Genomic DNA, 12,422 nt, shown 5'->3' on the forward strand with positions numbered 1-12,422 from the left:
CTAGTTAGGAGTTACACTTTGGCACTTCAAGAGAAAAAAGGTAATTTCAAACAAATGTATCAAAATCTTTTTTTTTTTGTAATATATCTAAATCACAGGATATGTTTTCTGTGTCATGTTAACCACTGCAATAAGTCTCCTTTTAATACACAGTATGTACATGTATCTACAAGTGCTTCTTGGGATTTAATTTACTTGCTAGTAAATGCAATTCTCAAATTCCTATCCCTCTGATTCATACCCTTTTTTGGCAGAATTCTATCAAATACAGCTATTAAAATCACTGCAAAAAAGCAGAATTGTATCTACTTACAATCTTATTGTGAATTGTTAATTATTGTATCATTCTCAAATATTTCTAATATGGTAGCAAAAACTTCAGAATCTGTCTCTGATATCAACCTATGACCAATGCCAGACCCATTCAAAAAGAAAAAGCATGTGATTTGTCTTTTACTATTAAAGTATGCTTGATTACATTTGAAAAAAAAAATGCTTCTTGAGTAACACTTTAAAAATGTTTTAAGCAGAAACTTTTGAATTGCTTTGATATGGATAGAAATTGTAAAGCTACATTGTACAAATGAATGAGCTAACATTAATCTTATGCAAATAGTGCACTCTGACCTCACTTAGCAGATGAAGCTCTATGGTACCTCATACTTTCTGAGATAACTTTGTCCTTGCTTGTAAAGAGACATTTATTTATGTAATAAAAAACATTTGGAATTTCATTTTGTTGATATCAAGTCCTTAACATCTTCTGATTCATTCCCTCAAAACAACATTTAACAGGAGACAAAATTCTTGAACTGTGACACGAATGATTCCAAAAACTGCTCTCTGGTTGACAATAAAAGACTACGGCCTTTACGACAATTTTAATAACCTTTGACCTCATGATGTCTAATTTTAGCAGTACTCCTTTGTTTCCTCAATTTTTCTGAAGCAGTCTGAAGTTAACATGGTAACAACGAAATATTAACAAATGACTTGATGGTTTGATGAAATATTATTTGCCTTCCCTTGCAGTTTGTGTGCTATCCTAATGCTACATTTTACACCATGTTCCTGGCAGCCATGGCAGCCCCGTTTGCCCGAAACGGTGTGCGCCGTGGGTAAGTGGCATGTGGGATATTCTCCTCCTCCCACCTTCCGCATCATACTCTTGTTCATTCCGGTCCTCACTCTAGTTAACATGTAGCTATCAGATGCTGTCTTCAAGGCATCTTATCAGGCTACACTTCACAATATTCTCTGAGGCATCCCTTCAAGTTTTGTCACATTCTGTTGCATTCACCCCATTTTATGTTGATAGGGCCTACAAAGCTACTCATGCAGCACAGTGCCTGCTGACAGTGGCAAATTTTTTGACTATTTAAAAATCAGGGCACGGCATCCACGGCAATCACAGCCTGCCACATTTGTAAATCCCATCCTCCTCCTCCCCTTCCCCTCCTCTCCCACCCCCTCTTCCCCCTCCTCCCCCTCCTCCTTGCATTGTCTCACGTCCAACTCATTCCTGAAATGTGACTACCGTGGCGGCCGGAAACATGGAGTCAATGCAGCATTAGTTTCCATTATGCTTTGTTAAAGAAGGAAGCTAACCATAAAGTTTCAGTTATATTCAGGAACTCATTGACAATGCATCACGCATGTCTTCTTCTTGCTTGTGGTTTCTGCTTGATCAGTCTCTTCTCTTATATGCATTTATGACTGCATCTTCCAGCCAGATTCCTGGCAGGGGATGATTTAAGCTCGCACAGTACACTGTAGCTGATTCATCGCTATGGTGCACGGTAATTCTAGCAATTTTTTCATTATCAAATGTCAAAAATCATTCGTTCACCATCACTACAATTCGCAGCTTTTCACACTCGAGAAAAGAGAACACATTTTGTTGATGAATAACAGAAGGTAAGAAAGGAAGGCTTAAGACTGAATGGCCACATAGATCTGATATACATAAACATATATATATACACATAATTATGATATAACCACTTTTCAGAGAATGAAAGGGTTTACTAGTAGAAATAAACAAAAATGACCTAATGACCACATGGCCTGATAATCTGTATAGTCATCCCATATAGTTCGTGGCCATGAGCTACACATCAACCCTCCTCCTTCCACTCATTGGCCAGTCCGTAAAGCCATGACGACACAGCCGACTTGGCGCTGGTGAGAGCGTCTCCGACGACTTTCCCCGTGTGCATCACAGCCGTCCCTGTGCGGTTGAGTGCGTGGTTTATCCTCTTGCCCCTGTCTGTGGTTTGCATGACACTACAGTGGGTGGGGGGTATTTAAAAGTGATTATGAAAGGTCACCAAACTTTGACACTGTACAGATGTGAAAGAAGCAGTGGAATGACCAATGTATTATAACAATGAATCCACAATATGATTGCGTATTGATGATGATACTGCGGTGAAACATCAGACTACATGACACAAAGTAACAAAGTAGAAAGCAAAATACTTTGACAAAAACACCCCAAAAAGGACAGAAGACAAAAATTAAGGAAGTAAGTATGATAGATGGATACAAAGATGTTTACCCCTTGCCTTGCCCCTGAAAAGAATGGCCTCAAATTCATAATGAGAATGCATACACTGAAGTACAAACTGCGCACAATACTTGAGCGACAGTAATGATTTGGTTCTATCCCCTATGCAGCAGTACAAACCATATGCAAACGACATTAATAGGGAGCTATCACTTCCATATCAAATTGCATTATTTTTCTCAAACATTTTGAATCACATATTGTAGACAAGAAAATAGGAGAAATACTTACCTCTGTAATCTGATCTTCATGTCACTAACACTGATGTGGCCATGGAAAGGATGCCTACGATAGAATAAGGGGAGAATACATACAATGTATATTGGACATTAAAACTCTCAAACAAGACTTCATAGTCAGCCAACACAACAGTATTTGGGCAGTTTTCATACAGTGTGATTCGGTTGTACTATGGCATCAAAAAATCAGAAGCTACAATGTGAGCTAGTGGGCTCTCAGTTTTGTTCTTGGTACAGAACTGAACTTGAGGGGAATAAGCCAATGAAGTGAACATATTGGCATGGCTACATTGACATAAATAATCATAATGCCTTTGACGTTTCCATGCCTACGAATACAGCAGATTATGAAACCTGTACGATGACCACAATGGTCATTCAGAAAATGCCCAGACGGATACCACACAGGATGATTCTTAATATTTGCAAGGTCACATCTACATGTACCACTATATAGTTTTGTTACTGTTTTTTTTTTTCCACAGAGATGACTTTTCACAACTCTTATCTGAGTCATATGTTCCAAGAACTGTGCTGCTTTAGACTCATAGGCTCTGAGGTAATTTTTCACTTTTACACATTTATTGGGTGTATGGCAATTTATATTCCAGATGGTGTCCAGCACACACTAAGTAGACTCTTATAACAAAGTCACCAATGGTAAAGTGAAGAGTCCTAAAATACTAACTATTCCACACCACATTAAAGACAATTTGATGTAGAAAGAAAAACCCACGTGAGAAGAATAGGAGAAGTTTCGTCCTAATCAAAATTAAAATAAGGCAGTCGTTGATTGATTTTCAAATTGTCATGTTTTCACCAAACGGCAGTAGAAATGGTTGCAGCCTAAATGCCCATTATAGCTGTGTTGTGTTGATGACGTCATTTACTGAAAACTCTCCCATTGGTTTATGCACAGCACATCATGTTTTTTTGTTTTTCCCCTAAAAGTCCTTATTGCAAGGTTACTGTAATATACCATGACAAATACTGTGAAGCAAGATACAACTTTGTATTTGGAGCTGATGGCCTTTTTAGCAGCATGAAATTTTTGCGACTTGCTACTGGCATTCCATGCAGTGAGACAAGAACTTTTATTTGCATTTTAATTTTGCAAATCTTGGCTCTCATGTAACTCACAAAATTAAAATGCATGCAAACATTTCTGGTTTTACAGTATTGGATGTGAAGAATGTCTTCCTTTGAAATATAAATATCATGTCCCCACTTAAGTGCACTTCAGTGAGCCAGATCTCTACTGCAAATATCCCTTAGCACATTTATTTATTTATTTATTTATTTATTTATTTATTTATTTATTTATTTATTTATTTATTTATTTATTTATTTATTTATTTACTTATTTATCTATTTATCTATCTATCTATTTATTTATTCACTATTCTTTACTCAGGGCAGCCTCATCAATGGTCTATACACTGTTATTCTTGGGGACCCTACAACAAAATAACAAAGTAACATGTCAAGGACATCCAGTGGTACATAAAATACACAAACCTTGGCACAGGCCTTACCCAGTGTGAATCTTGTCAATCCCATCATGCACTTTGCTGTTCCACATCCTGAAGTTATGCGTGGTCTTCCAGGCATGGACGAAGCATTCATTGAAGTCACCTATCTCACTCTGTGTGTAGGTGCCTGCCAAGAGGGAATACAATGAGGACCAAGCATGAACAATGAAATTTTGAGGAATGGAATACTGTTAAAGTGGAAATGTTTGCACAGTTAATTTGTCCCGCTTACATGTTGCAGACAGTCATATTGAGCATGCACTTCAAAGAGCTCACTGCTGGCAAAGCAAGGTGGGTATAAAGGGCTTTGGCAGCACATAATTTCGGTAAAAAGTAGCTCATAAAAAAAACGGTTCACATATCATGCTACAGGATTAGCAAACGTAAAGAAACTACAAATATCTTTAAAAGAACAATGACAACATGGAAAATATTTGCACACTTTTACATTTGGACAAGTTTTGAGTCTCACAAAATTTCCTTTTCTACAGTGTATGAGCCACACAGGGAAAGTAGTACTGTAAAAGCAGATATTTTTGCGTGAGTGATTTTTCGCACTCTGCTGGGTAAAATGAATTTTGCGTGCTTTCAATTCTGAAGAATCAGGACAAGAATTACCGGTACATACGGCGCACAAAAATATTTCTGTACTTTCATTTTTACGCTAGATTCTGGTTGCGCAAAATGGGCAAAAATGTCCACCTTTACAGTACAGTCCACCCCGCTTTAGTCAAATCAAAAGGGACCAGAGAAATTCCTTTGCTTTATGTGAATTTCCCTTTTACACAATAGAATGGGTAGATCCATCCAGGGCAGCGCTTTTCTTCAACTTAGCCAATTTCTAGACTTGTGCATTGTTAACTTTATAGCTGAGGTTGACTGCATGGTCAAGTTTCATGAGAAATCAGCAATTTCCCACCTTGGACTTGATGTGCAAAGCATTTGTATGACATATTGCTGTGCGTCCGCAGAACGACACGAACATGCGCAATTCAATAAAGGTGTGCCTGGGAGAACGATGCAAACACACACGAGGTGCATGTTATACATATGGGCCTCCCCAGTGCTCTGCCATTCTCCAGGGCACACCTTCCTTGAATCGCGTGCGGTCCTGTTGTTCTCCCGTGGCACACGACGATACGGCAAGAGTTGTCAATTTGCGAATATCTGACGACTCGTGAAATTCACAAAAAATGAACGTGCAGTGACATGTCTTACATGCTCATGAGTATTTGCCAGTATCTTCTCCTCCTGGACTCAATGCTCTCTTCAATCCTGAAGTTTATTGCAGTTTATCATAGCAGCATTTACCTTGTTCACTGGACCACATTCACTTTTCAGCTAATGATAAGTTTTCAGGACAGCACCATATTAAATGCACATCTTGCCTATACAAATCTACTTGTAATATTGATGCTCTCTTGAGAGTGGCGATACAGGAGTGGGTTGGGGTTCCCGCTGATCCCCACTTACCGATACTAGTGCAGGTGGACAGAAGGGAGAGGAGGTACAGCTTGAACTGGGCTCTGATCCACTCGTCACTACCCTCCCAGCCTAGAGCAAAATCAGGCAGAGCAGAAACACACACAAAAAAAATCATATATTATAAACGTAAATAACTCTGGGTAATGTATGAAACAGTTACTACAAATGTCAATCAACAGATTAACAATGACATTCCATGGTTTATATCGTGAATCACATAAAAGAAATTGCACATTGTCACATTCTTTTACTTCTCTCTGATTGAAGTATCAAAGGCAAAAATGTTATTTGAATCAAAATATACAGAAAGTAAGAAATAGAGGTCATTCCCTTGAATAAAGCTTAAATGATCAATGACCAATGTAAAAATGAACAATAACAACAAAGTGTTGGTCAAGCGATGGAGAACGTTCAGTCCAGGAGCAGCTGCTTGGCAATAATTGTCTGTCTCTTCTCACAGTAACAGAAGAGAAGTTTGACGTGCCCATAGCCACAATGTATGTTATCAATTATCTGTTATATCTCAATGCCAGACTATGAAAAATACAAATCACATCTCTACAGCATAATCAAAACTTCACATATAAATATGACAATGAAATGAATTTTACAATTATTTCAAGTCAGATGGCAGTTCTAAGTCAGCATATAACATGCATGACAGACTACCCTTTAGAATGAAACAGTGAAAACCTTGAAATGTGCATATTCCTACGACATGTCTTGTTATCAAAAAGATTTAAAGGCAGCCGATCGCCATCCCTAATGGTACGTAAACTCCGAACGACCGAAGTTTGTGCATGCAATTGCGCAATGCCAGACTCGGTGCTATATCCATAAACGTGTGGGACAATGCTGCCACTGAGACACGTGTGTGTGTGTGCATGTGTGTGTATGCATCATACACAAACATTGTCACCGCGAGCTGCGGTGATTGGAGGAGAGAGGCTAGAAGACGCGTGTGTGTGTGTGTGTGTGCATGTGTGTGTACGCATCATACACAAATATTGTCACCGCGAGCTGCGGTGATTGGAGGAGAGAGGCCAGAAGACGCGTGGCTCTTTTGGCCTCTCTTCATGCGCATGCGCACTGAGTGTGTGCGTCCATTCGGAAGCTCACGTGGCTCGCTCGGACAGCCATTTTGGGTTAGGAGATTAGCACAGAGAGCGCTCTTGTAGCCTACGCGTTTTGTTCGCTGACCCATTGAGCCAGTGCTATTCTCATTCGGGGTCACTACATTTGATACAGAATGGGGGAGGCAGCGTGTTGCGTTCGTCTCCGTGCCGCACAAACCACTCGCCACGACTGAGTGCCTTTAAAAAGTCTGGTACATGTATATCCACATTGTCATTGTTTTTGTATATGTAATAAAAACAAACTTGTTTTCCTTTTGTTTCAATCACACTAGTCTACACAATCATAACAACATATATGGAAGATGGCATAATTGAGCAACTGGGGATGTAAAATTTTTGTCAGTTTTGCCCAATGCAAATTTGATACCAGAAAACTCAAGGGTATAGCATGCACTCCCTGGTGATTGTTTTTTTTTTTGTTAGTTTGTATGTCTGTTTTTTCTTGACATAGCATGGCTGCAACAGACATTTCTGTCCGTTATGATGGTGATTACTTTTTTCCTTCATACCATAAACAGAGTCTTATTATAGAAACCAAGCACTTGTCATTTCTGTGATCCTATCACTTAAGGGTTCTGTGGTTTTTTTTTCTCGTATTTTTATTTCTTTTAAAGCTTTTTATTTCCTATTTTTTGTCCCACTTGGGTGACTCATGACACAAGTTGCATGGGTGCTCCCAAACTCTCGGCTGAGTCATGCCTGTCTTGGCCAAGTGACACCAGTTTCAACATATGGCGGCAATCCCAAGTCATGTCGCGCTCAAAGTCTTCGAGGAAATTGGAGCCAAAGCCTCTAATCTGAGAATCATTGAGCTGCTTGACTAAAAAAAAAAGAGGGGAAAAATAAAAGAGAAGGAAGGTCTCACACATGGCGCTTCCTTCTCTTACAAAGGAAGGCCTCCTTCTGCCTCCCCTACAGAGAACGCCTGGTTTGGCGTCTCTAAAAATTTTCCCTGCATTTTGTCAATAGTTGCTGATTTGATATGTTTCATTGTTGTTGCAGTTGTTAAAACATCATGTAAAAATACTACACACACCTACTTTGATATATATATATATATATATATATATATATGACTAAAAGTGAAATCTTTTGATCATTAATGACTTGGAAGTGTAACAAATGTAATAAAGTTGTCTCATAGACTTTCAATATTCAAACGAAGTCACAAATTATTTCTTGTTCATAAAGATATACTATTAATTTCAAGTTTTATTCAGTGTATAAGCACCTCACTTTGATGCCATCTTATATGAATTTTGTGCTTTCTGTTGTATAGTTTTCTAGTGTTTTGTATGGCATTAATGTAACTATTTTAGCTATAATACTTGGGATCAGCCATAGAAAGACCAACGCTCTATATGTTGATCTCCCCACAAACTGAAATAACTGTTTTTATGTTGCGTTTGTCTATAGTGAAATTGTTATAAGTTGCACATTTTTCCTGTATTGTTCCATTGTTTTATGTATAGTTCCTGTACTCTTTGTAAATGCTTTTTATCAGGATGTGGATATAAATAAAATGAAAAATAAAAAATAAAAACAACACATTTAAGCTACGGAGGATATTGCTGACAAAACTTGCAACCGAAAATCATGCTGCTTCACCTGTCCCGTCTAGGAAGACATCCGCACTGTGCTCTGACACGTGCTTGATGAGAAAGTCTGCGAACCTCAGGTCCGCCGTGCTCAGGGCCAGCTGCTTCCTCAGTTCAGCATCGAACACAGTCACTTTTCCCTCTTCCACCTGTCCATCATTAAAGAGGAATACAGGGAGAAGAGAAAAACACCATTAGTTCAACACAGTAGAAAAATCTACCTTTTTATTTGTGTGTATGGGGAGTCAAAGGTACAGGCACATCAGTTTTTAATAGCAGAAAGGCAAGACTATTACAGTGCACTCCCATTACAACAAACATGGGTAGAACAAAATTCTTGTTACAACAAAGACTATAACAGTGGACTCCCATTATAACAGACATGGTTAGAACAAAATTCTTGTTACAACAAAGACTATAACAGTGGACTCCCATTACAACAGACATGGTTAGAACAAAATTCTTGTTACAACAAAGACTATAACAGTGGACTCCCATTATAACAGACATGGTTAGAACAAAATTCTTGTTACAACAAAGACTATAACAGTGGACTCCCATTACAACAGACATGGTTAGAACAAAATTCTTGTTACAACAAAGACTATAACAGTGGACTCCCATTACAACAGACATGGTTAGAACAAAATTCTTGTTACAACAAAGACTATAACAGTGGACTCCCATTATAACAGACATGGTTAGAACAAAATTCTTGTTACAACAAAGACTATAACAGTGGACTCCCATTACAACAGACATGGTTAGAACAAAATTCTTGTTACAACAAAGACTATAACAGTGGACTCCCATTATAACAGACATGGTTAGAACAAAATTCTTGTTACAACAAAGACTATAACAGTGGACTCCCATTACAACAGACATGGTTAGAACAAAATTCTTGTTACAACAAAGACTATAACAGTGGACTCCCATTACAACAAACATGGTTAGAACAAAATTCTTGTTACAACAAAGACTATAACAGTGGACTCCCATTATAACAGACATGGTTAGGACAAAATTCTTGTTACAACAAAGTAAAAATTATCATCAATGTGTCTCTATGTACTCTACTGTTCAGGTTTAACAAGATTTTGATTTAACAAAATAAAACTGCCGGTCCCAAGGACTGAAGTTCGTTATAACGGGAGTCACCTTCATTATGAAGTTCATCAGCACATAAACCCTTGTGGGTGTATGGAAGGACTAGATACCCAAGGCCGGATTGTAGCATGAGCTCACACTCCATGAGGTAATCAAACCGAAACATTCCACTCAGTGAAATATCACTTTTGCATAATTTTATCTCAATGATTACCAGAAGACACCCATGTCAATACATCAATACATATAACTCTTATGTAATGATTCAACTTCATTGAAGGTACTGTATCAATGCTACTTGATCAAAAAAAAAATGCACACATGCACAGTACACACACCCATCAGTTCACACAAGTGGACCGACACACATACACAAATGAAGTTTTCATTCAAACCATATCAAGCTGTTTGAAGGAGGAAATGGAGCATCTCACCTCCACTATGACATCCATAAGATGCCTGTGATGCTTGAACAGGGCATTGGTGGCGCCGATCACGAAGGAGCGCACATTAACATCCTGCAGCATGTCGTGCTGCTGCAGCGACATGTACGGATGACACAGTGACCCCTGGTATAGAAAGGACAACAACAGACCATATTATTCACGATTTATGCATACCTTCATACCTTCATACCTTGAGCCGTTCCGACAATGAGAAAGTTTGGCATACAAACAAAAACAAATCAAAATAAAACAAAGGCCACAAGATATCTTCAAAATATGTTTTTCAGTTTACCATAAAACACCAAGATTAAATGGCAGGCAGTTATACAAATGTAAAAAAAATTGTGCTTATAGCTTCTGAGAACAATGGCAACTTGGTCATTACTCAAAACAAGAGGCATTAAATTGCCAAATCTTTCTACCTTCCCAAATATTGCCAGAGGGAAGCCGTAATCGTCCACGTCCCTCGGCTCACAGGGAGGCACGCTGGGAAGAACCACAAAGTCCTCGGCTCCGCTGTACCGCTCGATCTTCATCTCCCTGACCGGGTCGTCCGATGCCGAGTTCTGCGACCGATGGCTGTCCATGGTGGAAGTCCTGAGGCAGCTCCCGATGCCGCTGTCCCCCGACTGAATACTCGCTGAGTGCCGTTGCAATGGCGACTGCGGCTCCTGCTCCTCTCCGACTGGACTGGTATTGCCTGAATTGCTGCTGTCCTTCCCTTTTGAGGGCGAGCCAGTTCTCTGGACACTATTCCTATGCTCGGCAGAGTCAGAACACGAGTTCTCCTCCAGTTTCTTCTCCTCAAAGTAACTTCCATATAGCTCCTTGTCGATCATTGCCAACAAGTCATCTCCCATGTCTCTGTCAAACACCGGGGATATTGGATCCTCCGTTGAAGACTGGCTGACTTTCTGCGCTCTCCTGTCCTGAGTGTCCATGCCTCCCGGGATGTTTTCCTTGTCGACTGACCCTGACCTCGAGGAGTACTTTGCCGTCTGGCCGAGGACCTCCCCGTTATGTTGGTTGGTGTTTGAATTGGGGTTTCCCCTGGGTGACAGAGGGGGTGTCTCATCCTGGCTTTCATCCAGGCTCGATGACTTCTGCCGCCGGTAGTTTGGCACGTGCGACATTTTGACATCGAGGTACTCGTCCGTGTCGATGCCATAATCCTGGAGTTCGATCGAGGAGATCCTCGGACAGTAGTGCCTCGGACACGCTGACTCATCCAGACCTCGCTCAATCATACCTTTGCACAGATTCATGAAATGACAAATGTAAAACTTACACTGTTCTAGATATTCTCCCTTTTAGCATAAGAAAAAGACAAGCATGCAGCTTGTAGTTTCTTTTAACATGTTAATCCAGGCACACTCACGGATTTATCAAAACTAAAAGGATTTCCAAGACACATACATGTGTATTCAAGTTCAGATTTCTTTGAAGGCAACTGATTATTGAAGTGGCAGTTACTGTATAACAAACATACTGTCCTAGTCCTTTCCTGGTTTATGCATACTGTTGCTAGACCTGAAAACATGCTGATGCACCACAAAAACGAACGAACAAACAAACAAACAAACAAACAAACATACTGCAGCTGAACACCAAACAAACTTGTAAACAAAACAAAAACCTTATATAACAAAAGGAATTTGGTAACCTTGCAATATCAAGCATGCTCAATCAAATCTTACCCCCCCCCCCAAAAAAAAAAAATACATTTCATATCAACAAAAAATATTTCTCATAGATGAAGAATTATACTGAGCATGGTCAAACCATTTACTATTGGCAGCAGCTATATGTAACACCCATTTTTTGAAGAATTAAAGGAGTCTTAACCTATCAAATCACTACATACCCATAGTTTTTGTTCAATTAGAAATATGGGCATGTAATTGTTGGCAAAGTTCATGAGAGTTTCTGTTTCTAACCAATTACACACCTATTCCCCACCCCGGTTTGGCATAAATGATAGTAGATTTATACGTACAATACAATGACATTCCATCCATGCTTGATATGAATTCAGAAAGGAATCAAATAGTACACAGAGCTATTCGGTGACACAGCATTCGCTCCTGCGACAATTGCTCCGGTCTTCTTTTCTCCAAGGATTTAGGGTTAGGGCTGTGATAGGGTTTTAGGTTTAGTTTGATGTGAGGATTAGGATTAGGGTTTAATAGGGTCATGTCTGTGGGTAGAATTTAAGTTTTAGCTTAGCCTGCAGATATTTGATGGGAGCAATTATTGCAGGAGCAAATGTCACAGAAGCATTAAACAGGTCTCATGGAACTTTGGCTC

At 39.3% G+C, this 12,422-nt stretch overlaps 1 protein-coding gene across 1 annotated transcript in view; it reads right to left on the bottom strand.

Annotated features, from left to right (window-relative positions):
• Positions 1–1,663: 1,663 nt before the first annotated feature.
• LOC139729503 (late secretory pathway protein AVL9 homolog) overlaps positions 1,664–12,422 on the bottom strand; it is a 46,270-nt gene continuing 35,511 nt past the window's right edge. The window contains exons 9-15 of the mRNA XM_071640429.1: positions 10,538–11,364; positions 10,104–10,238; positions 8,570–8,708; positions 5,814–5,894; positions 4,344–4,467; positions 2,801–2,854; positions 1,664–2,286 (exon numbers count right to left, since the gene is read on the bottom strand). Coding sequence (XP_071496530.1) covers positions 2,118–2,286; positions 2,801–2,854; positions 4,344–4,467; positions 5,814–5,894; positions 8,570–8,708; positions 10,104–10,238; positions 10,538–11,364 — 1,529 coding nt within the window. The 3' untranslated portion in view covers positions 1,664–2,117. The remainder of the gene's footprint in view (positions 2,287–2,800; positions 2,855–4,343; positions 4,468–5,813; positions 5,895–8,569; positions 8,709–10,103; positions 10,239–10,537; positions 11,365–12,422) is intronic.

The sequence above is a fragment of the Diadema antillarum genome, unplaced genomic scaffold (assembly GCF_040938485.1).
Source record: "Diadema antillarum isolate AM-2024a unplaced genomic scaffold, OU_Dant_1.0 seq00000244_RagTag, whole genome shotgun sequence".
NCBI classification, from domain to species: Eukaryota; Metazoa; Echinodermata; class Echinoidea; order Diadematoida; family Diadematidae; genus Diadema; species Diadema antillarum.